The sequence below is a fragment of the Ictidomys tridecemlineatus genome, chromosome 3, assembly GCF_052094955.1.
Source record: "Ictidomys tridecemlineatus isolate mIctTri1 chromosome 3, mIctTri1.hap1, whole genome shotgun sequence".
NCBI classification, from domain to species: Eukaryota; Metazoa; Chordata; class Mammalia; order Rodentia; family Sciuridae; genus Ictidomys; species Ictidomys tridecemlineatus.
In genome coordinates this window covers 207,086,497-207,106,460 of record NC_135479.1, presented here as the reverse complement: position 1 = coordinate 207,106,460, position 19,964 = coordinate 207,086,497, and the positions used below count along the sequence as shown (strand labels likewise).

Genomic DNA, 19,964 nt, shown 5'->3' with positions numbered 1-19,964 from the left:
AGAGAGATCAAGAGAGATCATTTTTGTTATCACCAGAGTTGCAGTCCTGTCTCCAAGCTGCTCTGTTAAACCCCTGTAGGAGCGAAACTTGTGTCTCAGGCTTTTGGAGCTCCCAGTAGAGTGCTGATACTGTACTGAGCCCTGGCAGTGGCTTCGGGTTTCTTGACTGATTTGTCTGTGAGCTTTCTGAAGGAGTGCCCACCTTTCCCTCCTCCTGTCTCCAGCCAAGAGTCAGGTACTTGGCCACATGTTTTGTTCTGCACATGTTTATGAAGGACTTTAACTATTCTAGGGTCTGTGGCTTGATCTACTCTTAGTTTAGTAGAGGAAAACAATTAAAATGCGGTGAATGCTAAGAACTAGAAGTCCCTTGTGTTACAACACTGTAATAGGGGTTATTCAACCCTTGGGTTCAGCCTTGGGTTCAGGTTGGCACAGATCCTTAATAAATGGTGGTTGGATGAATGGACAGACTCACGATTTAGACTTGGAAGTCTGTTCCATGAAGGTGCTTGCCCAGGTTGGCAACTTCTAGCCCCAGAAGAGCCCACCTGTCTATCTGCCCTGTAACTGACTTGCGGCCTGGAATTTTCCCCTCAGCAATGCATTCCTTTGGGGTTGGGACTTTGATCTTCAGAATGTGCTGATTAAATACAAATTCTCTTGCAGTGCCTTATACATTAAATAGCTGTCGTCATTAACACCAAAATGGGAAATAGTTTATTGCTTAACGTTCCAGTCTTGTTAGAAGAGGGGGCTCCAAGGAGGAGGGGACCTTGGAGGGAGAAAGGAAAAGACCAGGATGTGCTTCCTGAGCATTAAGAAGAACGGAAACTAATGCAGATGAGAAGGGAGTACAGGAAGGTCATGGCTTCCACAAGAAAGAATTGCATAGTTTCACGCAGAGAAGGTATGCTGGCTGACTGGAGGTCATTTGCATTGCCCAGATGGCAGATTTTCCAAAGAATGTGGATATCCTCTGCTGGCCACTCTCTGGAGTCTGCAGAATGCGCTTCATGACTTCTGCTCAGGCATCTGCAGAGCTTGGTCAGCCACCTGTGGTGCATCGCAGTGACCATTCCTGGCATGTGCAGAGCCCTGACTCATGGGAATGGCTCAGCCAGCACAATTGATTAATTGGGTATTTCACAAGGTAAAGAGGGTTGGCAGGAGAGGTGAGCAAAAGAAAGCAAAATGGATGTTTTCTAGTGAAATCCCTGTCTTTAAAAGTGTTCAGGTAAGAAATGGGAATTTTTCAACAATTGGCAGAGTCAAAACACCAGGTTTAGGGATTATGCATAGTAAACAGTACAAATAAATTAAAAGCCATGATACCAAATTACAGCTCAAAAGGGAGGGGGGACGTAGATTTTCCTCTCTGATTACCTTTAACCTTACATTGTGTATCTGTTAACCACAGTTATCTTGGCCATTGAAATATAGCATCTAGTTGGGGGTGGGGAGGAATCCTTTATTACAAAAGTAATCAGTGTTCACTGTGAAAATTCTATTAAACCAATTGAATCTTATTTTTTAATTTTTTTCTTTGCTTCTTTCTCTGTTGTTTCTCTTTGCTTTATTATTTTTGCAATCTTCTTTACTATAATTCTTCCCTTTTTTCACCAAAACAGTCACAGCACTAAACATAATTTGAAACCTTTTTTGGTACTAGGGATTGAACCCAAGGATGCTTTACCACTGAGCTCCACTCCCCAGCCCTTTTTATTTTTTAAATTTTGAGACAGAGTCTTGCTAAGTTGCTTAGGGTCTTGCTAAATTGCTGAGGCTGACCTCCAACCTGCTATTCTCCTGCTTCAGTCTCCCGAGTCACAGGGGTGCCAACACACCTGGTGCCTTAACAGTAAGTCTTGAACATCTTTTTTGCCATTAAGTAGTCTTCACTTCCTTACTGTGAGTAGCTCCATAGTCTCTTGAATGGGTTTAGCATATTTATCGTCTGGTTACTGATTAGATATTGCATAAATAGACATACAGGGATATGTTTGCATCTAAATCTTTGCCCATGGCCCTGAGAATTTCCTTAGAATGAATTCATAGGAGTGACATTTTTGGGTCCCTATTCAGGTTCTAGTTGATGTGGTTTGCACTGAGAGTGAGTAAACCATAGAGTTCACTACTTTTTTTTACCCACATTTTCCTTTCTTTTTTTTTTAAGATGTTGATGGACCTTTTTTTAAATTCATTTATTTATATGTGGTGCTGAGAATCGAACCCCATGCCTCACACATGCTAGGCCAGCGCTCTACCACTGAGCCCCAGCCCCAGCCCTCCCACATTCCTTTTGAAGTTCTTCCCAGCGATAGATGAGCTAATGGTTATATTTGTCAGAGATCTCAGATGCTTGACATTGGGTACAAATCTTTGGAGCCTTCTAATTTCTTCAACTTGTTTCTGGTTGGTTGGTTGGTGAAGTGGACACTGTGATATACCCAAAATAGAGATTTGTCTCTGTGTCCTCTTGGCTGTTGCCCACTTTGGGGATTACTTCATCCTGCAACAAGCCACCCCACCCGACTTCCACCCCTTCACCAGGGTAGCCCCTGTCCCACTGCTGACCAGTGTAGGTACGTCTCTTGCCCCATCAAGGGTCATCCTTCCCTCAGAACCCCCCAGAGAGTCAGCAGGCCATCATACTGCTACTCCACCTTCCCTCTGCCAGCCCTGCTTTCTCCCCTCGCTTTCCCCCAGTAAATATCCTGCACAAGGACCTCGTCTCAGAGTCTAGAAGGCAGCGGCCGTTGGTTAGTTGGTTGGCTGGCCAGCTGGCTGGTTGTTTGGGTAGCTGGTTGTGTTGTTGTTTTGACTGGCTGATTGGTTGGTTGGCTGCCTTGTTGACTGGTGGTTGGTTGGTTGGTTGGTAGGTTGGTTGGCTAGTTGGTTGGCTGGCTGGCTGGCTGGCTGGTTGGTTGGTTGGCTGCCATGTTGACTGGTTGGTTGGTTGGTTAGTTGGCTGGCTGGCTGTTTAGTTGATTGGCTGGCTGACTAGCTGGCTGGCTGATTGGCTGGTTGGCTGGTTGGTTGATTGGGTTGACTAGTTGATTATTTTATAGGCCAAAGTATTTTCCCTCTACTGAGGGGAGTAGAGCCTTTGTGACCTTTCTTAGAATGGAAGAGCCCAAAGTGGACTAGACTAATGGAAGGGTTTCTGAAAAAGATGAAGTTAGGCATAATCTTCCCAAGTTATTGTCAATATTAGATGATTGATCAAACTGTCTCCTAGATTTTTTAACAAGAGCAGTTTGAAATGCTGTCTTCTCAACCTGGTCTTTTAAAAACTATCTCAAAACCTCACTCTGAAAATATGTTCAGATTGTCTTTCTGTGTCTTCTAATGCCAATCACATTAAAAATCTTTCTGCCTCCCTTAATCGTAAGCTAGTTCTATAGAGATCTAGAGATGTATTAGGGTTCCGGTTCTTAGCCATATTGTTCACTTCCCTCTTTTGGCCCAATCATTTTTTTTACTAAAAATTGCTTTAAGAAATCAACTCTGGTTTCTATGTATTTGAGGAGTCAAGATCATCCCTATAACCATGTCTCTCAGTATTTACAGTGTGATTTAAGGAGAGGGAGAGAACATTCCCAAGATGTGCAGGGAGTCACCAGGGGAATTCGTTGTGCCTGTGAATGGGCCACACAACACACACACAGAGCTGCCGTGAGGAGAGGAGAGACATGCTTTCCACAAGCATAATTTGGTGCAGATCATTTGACAGAGGACAGAGTGAGCCCTAGCCAGGATGGCTAAGCTGCTCTGCCTACAGCCACCACACCCAGTGCCTGGCTCTAGGGGTTGACTGCCCTGTTTTGATAAATTACTAAATTAAGCCAGAGCTGAAAATTTAAATGCCTTTGGGGTCAGTCATCGGTGGAGGGGCAGGTGTGAGACTACAGGAGTGGTGGGGACCCTGGTACTGCAGATCCCTGATTTCCACTAAAGGCACCTGCTTAGCCAAAAACACATGGTATTCAGGGCCACAGTGCCACATCCTCCTTTCCCTTCACCCCCCAAAATGTAGGAACACAGTTTCTATGTGAAAGCCCCCAATTTTTCAATATTGAGACTTATTTCTTTTTAAGTGTCAGAGGCTACCAGTTCCCAAGGAGTAAACTGATGGGCCATCTTGGCCTGAGAGAGGAAGGACCAGCTCTTATGCCTCAGGCCCTCTGGTGCAAAGACATGAACCCAAGTCTTGGGCTCTTGATATGAACACACAGATTTTCCTGATGAGTGAAGTCAGCACATCCATTCTCTTTTGTGGTGGTGAGTGTGGGATCTTATTAGTTGTGTATTTGGGCTTACCTTTCCTTAAGTACATTTTTCAGGATTACATTGCTTCATGAGGATGGCAGGGTACATGTCTCTTCATGCAACTTACTATCTGACTTTTAAGTAGTCAGCAAAGAATGCATCATAAGAAAGTACATGCAATAGCCCTGCCGGGATTTCTCACTTCAGACATGGAAACAGGGTGTGTGGATGGAATGGAAATAGTAGGTAAGAGCACACATACACTGAAAACTATTTCTGAGCGGACTCCTCCTTAGTTTTAAGACTGGGTGTGGAGACGAGCCCTGCTTAGCAGAGTTGTTGAGATTGTGTTTCTCTCTGGTGTTGACGATTTCCAGATTCCCATCTTGCTGGCTCTTTTCCTTTTCCTCCATGAACTCCTTGCCTTTTGATCTATTTAGTTCAGCCAGTCACTCACCAGGTATTGGTGTGGTGTTCCTACGTCCCCAGCACTTGGCCAGGCTGCCTGCTAGAAGCTTCCATAACAAGTCCTGGCCAGGGCATAGTAGTCTCAGTCCTTCCCACTTAAGTAGGAAATCCTGCTGGGGAGGAGCAAGGTTCATCCATGGACATCAACATTAGAAAGCAGAGCTCATCCTTTTAAGGTGAAAGAATAGATTCTAGGGAAAGAATTGAGCCTAAGGTGGTGAGAGCCACTTCGCACTAGAATAAATACAGCCAGGCATCAGGGAGCGATGCTGGTCATGGTGGATGTTCACCGCCCACTCCTGGGCAGCCGTTTTGCCCAGGTTTTGTTCACTGCAGATTGTGCCCCTGGCTGAGAATGGCATCAAAGCAGAAGTCAAAATCAGTAATCAAAGCAAGGTGAGTCTGGAAAGGAACAGACTAAGAAACAAAAGAAGAAATGATTAATTAGGGTGGCTTTAGGCCCTAGTAATCTCTAAATAAATGTTACCTCCCTTAATCCTCATCTGCTGGTCTCCAAGTCATTAAGTCTAGTTTTGATTTGCCTGTGGCTATTTCTTCATCTTAACATGGCACAGTGTTTTTCCAAGAAGCTGCAGAGGGGTGGTTAATCTTTATGTACTAAGGAAAGGTTGAGGTAATAAGGAAGCAAGAATTAATGGGAGTCAGAGCACACATGGAATTCAACAACCCAGATGGAATCTGCTGAGAACTGTGACCTCTGTCTTCAGGAATAAATCTCGACACACTCCTCCCAACCTTAAATGGGTGATTTCCTTTTCTTTCTTTCTCTCTTTCTTTCCATGATGATGAACCATGAACTTGAACTGACCTTGGTAGGTTCACTGAAGTGTGCTTAGCATTTCACCTTTAGCAGAAGGAACCCAGAGCACGTTTGCACCCATCACCTGTGGCACTGGCATAAGTAAGCCATTCATATAACTTTTGTATTATCCAAACTATTTGCACACTTTCTTTGTACAAAGAACTTCTCTGTTCTTTTCAAAGTGTCAGCGATGTGTGCCAGCAGGCTGACATTTATTATCACTTCAGTTTTCCTACAGAAGATGAAACCTGTCACACTTAAAAAGTAATTTTCTTATTTCAGATTTAGAGTCTGGTTCTCGTTCATCCTCAGGGATGGAGAACTTCCCTGTTTTCTTCCGCACATTCTTTAATAGTTAGAGCCCTCAGAGCCCATCCCAAAGGAAAGTTATCTGCTCTACTTTGCATTTCCTTTGAAACACTGTCACTTTGCTTTCCATTTTCTTTTAAATGGTGACCCTTCCTTATGGCCAAGCACATTTTTCCAGAATTAAAGCAGCACTAAGAGCCAGAATCCCTGAGTCCACATCTGGCCTCCCCTGAGCCATTCCCTGATTACCTCTGAGAGTGGCTAAAAATAGAAATTCCTTTATAGCTATCAAAAAGAAGAATGTTCTTCCTACTTTCTTTCTTCACACTCGCTGATTATGAAAAGGCCTAAAGAAAACAGGGAATTGAATCACACCACTGCTTAGACAAATGGTGTCCAAATGTTCTTGATCGTGAACCTCATTCTTTGAGTACCTCTGCTAGCCGAGCATTTTATTTGTAAATTCTGTATAAAGTCTGCTTTACATGGCACACCTTATAAAACATGCCATAAAAGAAGGCAAGGTGAGCATGTATTAAGTTGGACATGTTCTTCCCTCACACAGAGGGTCATGCCCTGCTGCGTGGGCCCAGAAGCAGGGCAGTGGCACCCGAGGATCATGGAGGTGGAGGGACAGTGCTGCATTGGCAGGGAAGGGCTATAGACATTAAATACCAGCAAGTCTTCCCCAAACAGAAGGATACAAGGCCTGCCGTCGTCCCAGGAGCTATACACCAGTAAAGGGGGATTTTTTTTTTAGCCTGGCATCTACTTAGTAGGTTGCCATTTTTCCCAAAAGACCTTTGCAAATTTTTTCCTTCTTCTCTGTGAGTTGGTCGGCTTCCCAGTCAAGCCTCAGTTTCCCTCCCTGGTCGCTTGGTTTTGCCCCAGGCTTCCTGTGTGGCCTGTTGCCAGGGCCTTGTCAGCTCTGTGGGGTTTATTATGGGTGTTCTGAGGTCATCCTAGCTGCGCTGTAGGAATGCTGTGACGGGAATGATGGAATTCAGCATAAACCTCAATTTTCCCTCACCCAAAATAGAAACTTCTTAATGCAAATACCCTCTAACTGCTTGGAGCCAGAGGAGGCAAATGCAGGTTAAAGAGATTCATTTATGGCTTTTATGGTGTGGGTGGAAGAAATGCAAAACATCTAAAGCTTTGAATTGACTAAAGCATTTCATTTCTTTGTTAGCTTCTAGTTTCATTTTACTGTTTTGAGTGCAACGTTTAGTATGCTTTTCAAGAGTTCTAATGAGACTTTGCTGTGGGCACTGCTGTCTCCAAATCAAACAAGAATCAAGAATGTACTTGTCTCCCAAACGACAAGCAATGGACAAGTAGGAGGGTCCCCCCTGCCCCCCCCACACCTTTTTGTTTGATTTACTTTGAATATCTGTGTATTTTTTATTAGTGCATTACAGTTATACATAATTGTGGGGTTCATTTTGACATATTCATAAATGTATATGTTGGACTTCACTGTATTTCAGTCCTCACAACCACCGCCTCCCCAGCTCTCTTTCCTCTCCCTGATCCCCTTCCCCTACTTCTATTGTTCTTCCTCGAGGTTTTTAATTGGTACATTATAGTTACACATAAAAGTGGGATTCGTGTGATATATTCTTACATGCACATGGGGTGGTTCAGTAAATTTCATTCCAGTTCCTCCCCTTCCCCTCTCTGCCTCCCTCCCCGTAGGTATCCCTCCTCTGCTCCATTGTTCTCCTTCTATTTTTCATGTGATCTCTCTTTTCTTTTAATTCCTTATTTCTAACTTCCATAAATGAAAGAAAACATTTGACCTTTGACTTTCTGAGTCTGGCTTATTTCACTCAGCATAACAACAAATGGCACAATTTCATTCTTACTTATGGCTGAGTAAAATTCCATTGTGTATATTTAGATGTACCACATTTTCTGTATCCATTCACCTACTGAGGGACACTTGGACTAGTTCTGTAACTTGGCTATTGTGAATTATACTGCTTTAAACATTGGTATATACGTGTTGCCATAGTATGCTGATTTTAATTCCTTAGGATAAATATTAAGAAGTGAGATATCTGGGTCATATGGTGGTTCCATTCTTGTTCTTTTGAGAAATCTCCATACTGCTTTTCAGAGATTACTATTAGTATTAGCAGAACCACCAACAATGCATGAATGTGCCTGTCCTCCACTCCACATATTCTCCAGCACTTATTGCTATTTGTATTGTTGATGATTGCCATTCTAACTGCAGAAAGATCTCAGTGTAGTTTTGATTTGCATTTCCCTGATTGCTAAGGGTGTTGAACATTTTTTCATATGTGTGTTGGTCATTTGCATTTTTTTGAGAAATGTCTGTTTATTTGCCCAGTTGATTTTCTTTTTGTGTGTGGATTAAGTTACTTTTGTTTCTAAAGGTTTTTTGTTTGTTTGATTTGCTTTGTTTTTTGCTTGTTTATTTTTGGTGCTAAGTTTTTTGAGTTCTTTATGTATGCTGGATATTAATCCTGTCAAGAGAGTAGCTGGCATAGATTTTTTCCCTTCTGTAGGTTCTACATGCTGTTGCTTCCTTTGCTGTGCAGAAGTTTTAATTTGATGCCATCCTACTTATTCATTCTTGGTTTTATTTCTTGACTTTATGGGTTTTATTAAGGAAGTTGGTACCTACTCCAACGTGTTGGAGTGTTGACTCTGTGTTTTCTTTTAGCAGTTGCAGTGTTTCTGGTCTAATCCCTAGGTCTTTGATCCACTTTCAGTTGATTTTGGTGCTGGGTGAGAGACAGAAATCTCGTTTCCTTCTTCTACATCTGGATATCTAGTTTTCCCAGCACCATTTGTTAAAAAGGCTGTCTTTTCTCCAACATGTGTTTTTGGCATCTCTGTCAAGGATCAGATAAGGGTCTGATGGCTGTGTCCGTGTGGATTTCCTCTGTCTTCTGCTCTGTTCCATTGCTCGTCACGTCTGCTTAAGTGGCAGTACCTTGCTGTTTTTGTTACTGTAACTCTGTAGTGTAGTTTGAGGTCAGGTATTGTGATACTACCTGTATCACTCTTATTAAATCTACCTATGCTTCTCTCCTTGCAGCCAAGGAGACCTCAGGTAGCAGTTCCTAGGGGTCTCTCTTCTAGTCTAGGGCCCTGACATGTTTTGTGACCCAGTTATTTTATTTTTGCCAGAAACTTCCATTCCAGCCTCCTTACAAAATGGTAGGTATTATCTTGACCTGCTCCTATTCCGATCTAAAAATGTAAGTGCTCAGGTTTGATTCCATGGAACTGGTCAGTTCAAAGGCAGGTACAGAATTATGTCTTGCTAGGCTTTGGGGGCAGCCTGGTGGAAGACCTATCATTTCTATGAGCAAAAACAGTTGAACAATCTTTACATACCTCACTTCTTTTTGTTCCTCATTCATATGAAATTAAAACAGTGAATTACAGTGCACCAGTTGTCTCAAATGGACAGAAGTGTTCCAGTTTTGCCCACAAAACCAAATTTGTGTCATGGTTTTTTAAAGAAAAGAGGAGGACAATGGAATGAGTGTTCTCCTGCTCCTCTGTTCACCTTTTAATGCTCTTTACCAAAGTGGACTCCAGGAGAGAGAAAAGAAGGCAGAGTGGGACCACAGGGAGGGCACTTTTCTGAGCTCTGGATCAGTGCTGTGTCCTCTGTCTCCACATCCCTTTCCCTCAGTCCCCCCACATACACCACCACCCACCACATGCACACCACAACCCTGACTCCAGGCAGATTCCTGCAGGTCCCCGCTGTCACACAGCCCTGTCCTGACTGAGCACTTCCTCCTTGGTGTTGACGCACACTACTGTTCAGTGTTCCAGGCTTTTTAGAATAAATGTATTTGGGTATTTTCAGGTTGGGAGCTATGGGTAATTTGGCAACGCAAACACTGTAACTGGCTTCTTATGTAACCCTGCGGTTGGCAGTGAGGTTCAGTGCATTGAAATGAAGCAATGCTCACTCGCTCATCCAAAGATGACTTTTCCTTTTTTAGGAGAGATAAATGTGCTGCTTTGTTTTTTCCTGTTGCATACATTGTTTTTAATTATTGGCTGACTTTAATGATACTTGCTTTGAAGTTAATTTTTAAATATGAATGGGAAGGTCTATTTAACTTTTGGAAGTTGAAGCACTGGTCCTGTGTGTCCCTAACCTAGAGAACACTTAAATAACTTGAATGCTTTCAGGTGATAATGAAACTGGGGAGAGGAGGAGGGACCCAGGACCAGACAGCATAGGAATCCAAACTGGTAAAGTGCTTAGAAGTTAGAGTTGCGACCTTTTGAAAAAACTGGAATCAGCCTTCCATCCCAAGGTGCTCCAGCCTGGGCATCTCATGAACAAGAGGTCCCCTATACTAGCTTTTCAATTATAGTGTATATTCTTTCCATTTTTTCTTTCTTTCCTAAATAAAAAAAAAATAGTCTGAGTCTCTAAGCAGACCTCCTTATTTTATTTTTTTTTCTCAGTTTCAGAGGCTAGATTCTCTAAAATATTTTGGGTTTGGTTTTTCATGGCGCTGGGAATGGAACCCAGGACCTGAGGCAGGCTCTCTACTACTGAGCCCCACCCTCAGCCCTCTGAAATGTTTTTGTATCTTTGCCTGAATTCAGTAGCCATTAGAAAATGAGCCAAGTGTTGTACCCCCTATTTCTCAAGACAATAAAGTTTTCAAATGAAAACTCTTAAGATTGTTTAGTATCTCTTCCCACCATATTCCTGTAGAACACAAGTGGGAATTGGGACATTCATCCAATAAAGTTCAATTGGAAAAAACAAAAACCAAAGGGAAACACTACATTTCAAAATAAGTCCCACTTTTTTCTTTAAAAGCAGAGTTCATTGACCAAGACAGATTTCAAAATGTTTTCTCTAAGGCCCTAGCTGAAACACTGATTGAGGCTGTCAGGAAATTACAGGGATCAAGCAACTCATCAAGACTTGGGTTTCGAGGTCTCCCAAAGCCTCGAAGTGGCCCTGGAGGCTAATTGCTGTTTACTGCAGTGGACCTTCGTCCTTGTTCTTCTGTAACATTTTCCATCTTAAGAAGGGCCGTCCCATTCAGCCGCGGAGCATGCCGTCTGAGTGGCTGAATGGAATTACTACCAGTGGAAACTATGCTGCGAGAGGGTGGACAGGGCAGCTGGGAAGCAACCTCAGCTGGTTTTCCATCCTCCGGAGCAGAGTTAATTAGCATAGGGAAAATGACTAAGGTGTTGACGTCACCTCTTTCCAGTAGAAACTTACACTTTGTCCCTGTCTGCCTGCGAGCATGCAGGACTTGACTCAGGAATTTGCTGGCCAAACAGGATGCTCTGGACGCTGGGCTTTTTTTTTTTCTTTCCCGGGGGCCTGGCCCTCCCCCTCCGTGCTTTATAAGCGCCGGCTCCAGAAGGGACCTACAGTCTCTTGGAAAAGAAGCTGGCTGCGCGGGCCTCTAGTGCTCTCCCTGTAAGAAAGCAGGATGCATTTTAGAAACTTTAACTACAGTTTTAGCTCCCTGATTGCCTGTGTGGCAAACAGTGAGATCTTCAGCGAAAGTGAAACCAGGGTAAGGCTTCTCACGTAATGTGATTTTTCAAAGCATTATGCTAATTAGGACTATTAACTGAAATTCGTGTGGGTGTGTGGCTCTCTTGTGGGTTTGGGGGTTTTGAAATAAGTCCATAGTATTTTGAGTCTTGAGAATCAAAAGCTGTTGCTTTAGGAATTAAGATGAGGGAATTTTTAGAGATCTCGGAATTTGAAAGCATCTAGGTTACTGGACCAGCTTCCTAGGAAGGCAGAGTTTGGAAATGGCATGGTTTTCATTCCGAAGGTGTGGGTGGACATTTCCAGGGAGGCCTCTTCTCACGGTGAATAGAAACACCTTTTTACAGCTGGAGTTCAGAAGAATTTGATTTCCTCTTAGGGAATAAATATTCTCAACTTATTGCGTGTTTATAGTAATTATAAGGGTCTGCTTCTAGCTTCCAGATTAGACCAGCTAGAGAAAAAGCGCCTTAGAAAATCATCACACTGGGATAAATAATTTAAATGTGGGATTAATGTGCCTCCTGGGCAGCGGATCTCATTGAGGTAATTACTAATTAATATAATTAGTAATTTTAATCGCTATACTTTTCTTATTCGTTTCGTTAAAATGTCAGATATTTTGTTGATAGCTACCCAGCTATCTGAGTTTTTAATAATATACATAAATGAATATTGTGTATGTTCTGTTTGAGGGATGGTGTTTGTGTTATATGCTTTATACCCAAAGCCATATGGGAACGCGCAAAGGTTTCTTCTCTTTAAAATCAAATTTAACTTCATAATTGTGTACTAGGATTGTGATCTGGGACCATAGTTTGCTTTTTTTTTTTTTTAACTAGATCGTACAGCATATTCTAATGCTATTGAACCACTATAAAAACTAGATTAGAACAAATAAGAGAATGATGCGGTAGGAATGGGGATTTAGCAGAGAATGTGGATTTCTCTGTTCTGATCCTGAGCCCTGAGTTATATTCTAAAATTATTCATCAAAGTCATCTCTCCCAAATTCTGAATCATAACTTCAGAACTACACAGTTGGTCACAGTGCTACTGATGAGGTCATGCGAAATGCCCCATCTAGCGAGACACCCCGGCAGCTCGGCCACCGGAGAGAGGTGGGGAATAGTGGCCTGCGGCCAGCTGAAGTCGCTGTCAGGCGCGTCCTTTCACACGTGCCTCTGCAGAGCCCCTGGTGGGAAAGTCACAGAAGCGGTGGGGCTCAGGGGCAGCTCAGGCTTGTGCGAAAACGAGGCTGGGAGCTGCTGCCCCTCCCGCGACCACCTGCCCCGGCCGCAGCGCCGCTTTCCTGCCGCAGCCGCGGGGGAGCGCTCCGGGGACCAGACCCCCCCTTACCAGCCGCGAATATTCCGGCAGAGGGTCCGCGCGGTGCAGGAGCTATTTCCTGCTCGCCTGCACGTTAGAGGGCACCGTGCTCGGGATCCCGGCGCTCTGCCACCTTTCACACGGGTTCCTACAACCTGTCCCAAGTGTTTAGTTTGGAAAAAGACTCCAACAGCGTCCAAAAGCCCGTGCAATCTTCCTTGAAGTCCCCATTGCCCACCACCCACTCCACCCCTGGCAGGTCTCTCCCCAGAGCTTCTCCCCAATCAGAGCTGGTAATCCCACAGCTGGGCGTTCCGTTCTAGGAGCTCGGGATGTTTCCTACTTTTCACTCTCTCTCATGACATGTGCCTGTCTGTCTTCAAGCCAGTGCAGAAATGGGTCCATTTGCAGTACATTAATTTTAAACCAGCATCATTTTAGAGAGTTAAAAGAAAAAGTAACAGACTAAGATTTTTTTTAAATGGTGGGAATTTTTAAACTACTTCCTTTAAGAATTGCAAGACTTAAGTTCATTGTTCAATTTAAAAAAAAAAAACTGTTTCCTAAATTACCTGCACTTAGCACTTTAAGCCCTAAAGAAATATTTGACATACATAAAATCGCCCTTAGCTAAATGGCAGGATTGGAGTGGGCCAGGATAAGGAAGTTCATAGGAATATCAGGCCTGGGAATAAGGAATTGCCAAACTGAACCTCCTAGGAAAATGCTCATTCTGCTTTAAAAATAATTTTTTTCTCTTATCATAAGAAGTATTTAATTATTGGTATTGTTCTGCTGATTAAGTGAGTTTAGTAAGTCATCTTCTTACCTTCTTATAAAAATCACCTATAATTGTAATTGGCCTAAAAGGGGCTATGTCGGCTAAGGATGTTGCTCAGAAGTAGAGTGTGTGCCTAGAATATGCACCAAAAATACATAAAGAAATGGCAGCATCTCCTTAAGAAGGAAGTTAGGAATTCTTGAAGTGGTTGGTAACTCATTTCTTTACTAAGCAATGTAATGATGTCCTTTAGTCAAAGGTCACATGCAGATAAATTTCAACTCCTTTTATTTTTATTGTTATTTTTCAGGCCAAATTTGAATCCCTCTTTAGGACATATGACAAGGACATCACCTTTCAGTATTTTAAGAGCTTCAAACGTGTCCGAATAAACTTCAGCAATCCCTTGTCTGCAGCTGATGCCAGACTGCAGCTGCATAAGACTGAGTTTCTTGGGAAGGAAATGAAGTTATATTTTGCTCAGGTGAGTCAGGAGTCAGGTGCATTGGCTATGAATGCATCTCTCTTCTCTCTTCCCATCTTTTTTTTTTTTTTTTGATGGTACTATGAATTGAACCCACACCCCTTTTTTAATTTGGAGATATTTGGAGACAGGGTCTTGCTAAGTTGTTGAGACTGGCCTCCAACATGCTATCCTCCTGCCTCAGCCTCCTGAATCATTGATACTACAGGTGTGTGCCACTGTGCCCTGCTCCTCCCATCCTTTTTTAAGACTATCTATACATTGATGATGTTATATATGGAAAACCCAAGAATTCATCTCAAGAAAGGCAAAATTAATGCTCTGAATTCTCAGTCTTGTACTTATTTTAAGAAGGCAGTAAATTTGAGAACAACCTCAGAAATGACACTTGGCCTTCTGGAGTTGAGTAGCAAGAGAGAAAGCACGCCCCCCCCCCCCCCAGCAAGCTTGCAGGTGTGCTCTCGGGACCAGGGCCATTTCCCAGCTCTTCCTGGAATCACACCTGTTTCACCTGGCACTTGGCCTGTCCTTTCACATCTGCCTTCCAGAAGCTGTGACAGGTGCTATTGACACTGCAGATCTTCACTGCAGGGCAATGACCAGTGTTGACTTCTCTCCTCAGACTTTACACATAGGAAGCTCACACCTGGCTCCACCCAATCCAGATAAGCAGTTCCTGATCTCGCCTCCTGCCTCTCCGCCGGTTGGTTGGAAACAAGTGGAAGATGCTACTCCAGTCATAAATTATGATCTTTTATATGCTATCTCCAAGCTTGGGCCAGGTAAGCAGTGCCCTGCAGGCAGGATCAGGGGTGCACAGGAAGAGTTGGCTAAAGACCTACTGCTCACAGGTCAGGGAGGATCCCCATTGGCCCGTTTAGCTCCCTCCAGAGCCAGTGCAAGTGTGCCCTCCCTTTGTGTTCTTCCACATCAATGCCACTTGTGCTATGAGTGTGCATTCCTTGGGAAGGTGTGCAAGAGCCACCATAACTGCTCATTAGTCCTGCGCACCAGGCCCTCGATGGGCACCCTCACCCATGAATCCATCCCCTCGCCCAGGGGCACAGCCTGCATGGCTCATGACCAGGTCTCTCTAGGTGCCAGTGAGCAGTGGAGTTTCGAAAAGGGAAAACTGATTATCCTTATAGAAATTTCAGTTTTAGTCAAGGTAATTTCTCCCTTGATTTCGTTGATCTGATTCTCACTTGACCTTTTTAATGGGTAGCAAAAAGAGAACCGGGGATCATAGTGAAGAAAGAACCTCAGGCTCCTTGTCCATAAAATGGGTCTTACCCAGTGGAGTTGAGGTCATCATCCAACAAAAGACACTCCACAGTGCCTGACCTCAAGTCGGTACTCAATCCGTGGTCTTTGAAAACAGTCAAGTGTGGTGGGTTCCTGTCCTGTGTGCTAGGATTTGGCTGAGTATGCAGAGAGGAGAGGGGGTCTTGGAGGGAAGAAGTGTGAGCTCCCCTTCTGTCCCGCCCTCGGAGCAAACTGGATACATGCTGAGACTGTCAGCTCCTCATTTCTCCTTGACCAGCAATCTGATGTTCCTTTGGGTCAAGGGTTTTATTTTCGTGGACCATCAGCAATTTCATATTGAAAAGATTACATTTCTGAAAACATTGCCCAAATGGAAATTTCCCCTGTGGTATAAAGCAAGAATCACATTACCCACTGCTAATCGTGGCTTGAAGGTCAAGGTCAAAAATGGTCAGTTGGAGGAAGTGTGTGGCCCTCCACAGCAGCTCTTGGTGAGAGGCATTAACAAAGCTGAGAGCTGCATCTATTGGTGTCCTAGAGACAGGAGCAAACGGGATCTCCCCCTGGGGAGAGGTGCCCTCCTGCTCTGGAGGACAGAAGTGCCATGAAGGAAAATTCCTCAGCCTCCAGCATCTACCAGGTCTTTACAGAAGACCATGGAGAAGGCTTTTGCAAACAGACATAATGAAACCAATTTGCCCTTGGTTTACTTAGTGATGGGCTGAATAGTATTTCATATTTGGGCCGTACTTTTCAGGACTGCAGATTTTGCAGTTATAGCCCTAAGTCCCAAGCATTCTGGATTTTGCGGTAGATAGGTAAGGATTTGTAAAGAGGCCAGCACCTCCAGTGACCCGTCTGACGTCCCAGACCTGAATGCTCTGAGGGAGCTGAGGCTTCTTCAGATGTAATGACACTAGCGTCCGGTCTCCAAGAGACAAGGCAGCCCTCCTGTGTGAGAGACAGTGCCTTCCTTGAGGAGAGGCCCATGCAGGGAGGCAGGAGGCTGGGAGCCTCTGAGGAGCTCACAGTGGTGGGTGAGGAGCCTCCTCACTTGCATGGAGCTTCAGAGAAAGTCTGCACGAAGCCTTAGAAGAAAACTCACCCGAGCCACCACAAAGTGGGCGAGCTGAATCCTTAGCTTTTCCACACCTTCTAGCATTGCACCACTAGGGATCAGCCTTCTTCTTTTTTTTTTTTTTTTTTTTGCAGTGCTAGGGATTGACCACAGGGTCTATGTGTGCTGGCAGAAGCTTTACCACAGAGCTACATCCCCAGCCACCTCCATTTTTAAACATAATTCTAGGTAAAATTCATCAGGCATGCATATCATGAACCAGGTACCACGGGCTTTGTGGATATTCACTCATGCCATTAGCTCTGTGAGGTTGATGCCTTTGTTGTACCATTTTATAGAGGAAGAAAGAGGTACACAGCAGAGTGAGACAACATGTCTGAAGCCCTGGTACTACAGGCTCGAAGCCCACGTGGCGGCCACACGGTCACACTGCCTCCCATCAGCACCCAGTGGTCAGACTCCCCACAGCCAAGCTGGAGCCCTGAAGGGATGCCCAGCTCCTCCATTCGTGGCCAGGTTCCTCAGTTACAGAAGGCTCTTCCCATCCGTGCTGGACCAGAGTGGTCTGACCTTGAGCCTGGTCAAAGTCAGGCTGGCACAGAACAGCAGAGCATGCTTGGCTCCAGGAGGCCAGCAGTTTTGTAAAAAAGGGATGCCGTGGTCAAGAAGGCAAAAGGAGCACCTGACCCGGTGCAGCTACCTGCGTCTGCACACTCGGCCTCCGCAGGTGTCCCCGTCCTGGGTATGCGCTGCCCTCGGTGGAGGCTCAGGATGTCAGTTCCCACATATGTTTATCCTTCAGCATCTTGTTCCTGAACTGATGTTCCTCACACCACACTTGGGGCCTCGCTGGCAGACAGGGAGCCTCTGGGTAGTTAGTGTAGGGTGCCTGGTGCCATGAGAAGCGTCAACTAAAAATACACATTCCATTTATTCCTGTCCCATGCTGGACTCAGAGTCAGACACACTGGAAATGAGTCTTTTTTTTAACGTAGCACCAAAGAAACGTAAATGCAAAATGTGTCTGTCTGTCTGTCTCAGCCCGTTGAGCGTAGGCAGGAAGCGGCTGGGCAGACCTCAGTGCTACTCCGTTTGTTCCTGTCGTGGCACCCTCCAGGTCTCGTCTGAGTTACCCTGCCATTATTTCTTCCCCAGGAGAGAAGTACGAGCTGCACGCAGCGACCGACACCACCCCCAGTGTGGTGGTCCATGTCTGTGAGAGCGATCAAGAGAACGAGGAAGAGGAGGAGATGGAGAGGATGAAGAGACCCAAACCAAAAATCATCCAGACAAGAAGGCCAGAGTACACACCTATCCACCTGAGCTGAACTGGCACCGGGCGAAGAAGCATGCTCAGTCATACTCACGGGAGGAATCTTTTACTGTGGAAGTGGCCGGTCACAACTTGGGAGGTGGCAGCCGTGACCGCTATGGCAGAAATCCAGTTCATGTTGCTCAGAAGAGAATCAAGGCTTCGTCTCCTTATTCTGATGCTGCACCTCAGTCCACGTCCATGGCACCCAGGAATGTCTTGGGCCAATCACTGAGTTTGTTGTGATCGCACAAGGACATTTGGGGACATCTTGAGAAAACCAATAACGATAGTGTCTTGTACTTGTTCTTTTCTGGTAGGTTCTGTTTTCGCCTAGGGCAGGTTGATCAGTGGGTCCAGGGAGTGCTTTCCGCTTCTAGCCAGTGTACAGGGCTCAATCCCAACTGGTAGGAAGAAGCATCATGCAAAGCCACCAAGTGTCTAGTGCAGAAAGGTTGTGAAAACAACCGCAATGCCATGTGGAATTGTAGCGTCTCATTTCTTCCCTCATGTTCGAATGTCTGTGCATGTTTATTACTGATTTTCAAGACTAACCTTTGTTTGTGTATGAAGTTACGCATTGTTGTTTCACATCCTTTGGGAAGTAGGAAAGCATTGGGAATCTGTCACCTTCCAGATCTTCAGCTCTTTGCATCCACATGTGGAAGTGTACCTGGAAGACCGTCTCTCGGCATCCTATCCAGTGTAGCACGTGACTGTGCTCCTGCAAAAGACGCTGATCTGAATTCCTACGTAGAATAGCTTATACAATTCAGAGAATAGCAGTTTCACTGCCAATTTTTAGCAGGTGAGAAATTTTAGTTTAGGTGTTTGGGTTGGATATCAGTCTCCATTGTTTCTTTATGTAATGGTTTCTAGACAAGAATCATAACCAAAGGTCGCTTTGGGAACTATTGGTTGAGATAGTTGGTTTTTCACCCCACTGAAACATCCAGATAAACTTGTAAATAGAGCTGATAGCATATATCCATACCTGTTGTACTCTTGGGTGAAGAAACGTGGCCGTGGAAGGCTAGTGTAAGCTGTATTAACCTACCTGTGAATCGTATGTTGTAGAAAAGCCGTCCACGTGTTTAATGGGATGAACTCAAAGCATGTAAAGTGAGTAGTAGATGTGTGTTGATATGAGAAGGATGCAGTGCCTTTCCCCATAATTCCTGATGGAATTGTTACACTAGGTGAACATTTGTAATTTTTTTCTAGTTGTAATGTGTATGTCTGGTAAATAGGTATTATATTTTGGCCTTACAATACCATAACAGTCTGTCATTCTGAAATACCTAATGCCAAGTAACAGTGCATGCTTTGGAAATTTGGAAGATGGTTTTCTTTGGGAAGCAAATACGTTTGCATTAACTTCTTGGATTGTTCATAACAAGAAATCGATTGAATGTTCTCAAAACCCTGTTTACAGTGCTTGGTAGGAAGGCACCGGTTAGGGAGAGACCATTGCATAGCTGTTCAAGTGTTTCTAGTTAAGTGCTTTTAAACTGGAGAGGCTAACCTCAAAATATTTTTTTTAACTGCATTCTATAATAAATCGGCACAATATGCTCTTTCCGGAAACTTACTTGTTTGTCGTTTGATTTCTAGGATTAATCTGTGAACCCTTTCAGTTCTGCAGCCTCAGAGGACACATTCCTTTGTCACTTTGAACTGAAAAGCTTCTAATTCTGTGCTGTGGTTCAGAGTGTCCACTGTACTGCAGTCCATCACTTAGAAAAGGGCAAATTGGATTAAATAAAAAGCAAAATTCTGAGCATTTTCTTGATACAGAAAATACTGTTTATTAGCCCCTGCTTCAAGCAGTAACTTTTTTTTTCTTTTGCGATGTTGGGGATGGAACCCTAGGGCCTCAGGCATGCCAGGCAAGCACTCCTCCTGAGTTATGTTCCAGCCACCGGGAATGTTTTTAAGCATTAGTTTGATGGGTTTTCTGTTTAGAAGAATGTCCACAGAAGATGCTAACTTATGAAGGCCAGTTATGTCCAGAAGATTCGTCTGCAAGTCTCTGTTTGAAAGAGTTGTGGCCACCTCTTCCCAGAGCTCTTTCCAGAGGGTGGCGAGCTTCCTGGCCAGTCCTCAGAGCCCTCAGTAACCCCATGTGAGATGGAATCTTTAAAAATGACACTGATCTTGATCCAGATCAACATTAGGTCATTTCACTATGAAAATTCACATCCACTTTGGTTTTCTTTTATAAAATACACCATCCTGTCCTTTTCCAAGAGCATTTGCATATTTGAGAGCCATTGTGTTCGAAGCTGCTTTCAATGTGCTGAGAA

The 19,964-nt window shown here is 44.2% G+C and overlaps 1 protein-coding gene across 3 annotated transcripts in view; it reads left to right on the top strand.

Moving 5' to 3' along the window:
- Positions 1-19,245, top strand: part of Rcan1 (regulator of calcineurin 1) — an 80,898-nt gene extending 61,653 nt beyond the window's left edge. Inside the window, exons 1-5 of one of the 3 annotated variants that reach the window (XM_040287017.2) lie at positions 11,269-11,427; positions 11,846-11,954; positions 13,829-14,002; positions 14,625-14,784; positions 17,502-19,245. In XM_040287017.2, the coding sequence (XP_040142951.1) occupies positions 13,982-14,002; positions 14,625-14,784; positions 17,502-17,674 (354 nt within the window). In that variant the 5' untranslated portion in view covers positions 11,269-11,427; positions 11,846-11,954; positions 13,829-13,981 and the 3' untranslated portion in view covers positions 17,675-19,245. Of the gene's footprint in view, positions 1-11,153; positions 11,428-11,845; positions 11,955-13,828; positions 14,003-14,624; positions 14,785-17,501 lie in introns of those variants that run through there. The other 2 variants (XM_005323505.4, XM_078044593.1) reach the window with 2 other exon arrangements.
- Positions 19,246-19,964: the final 719 nt, after the last annotated feature.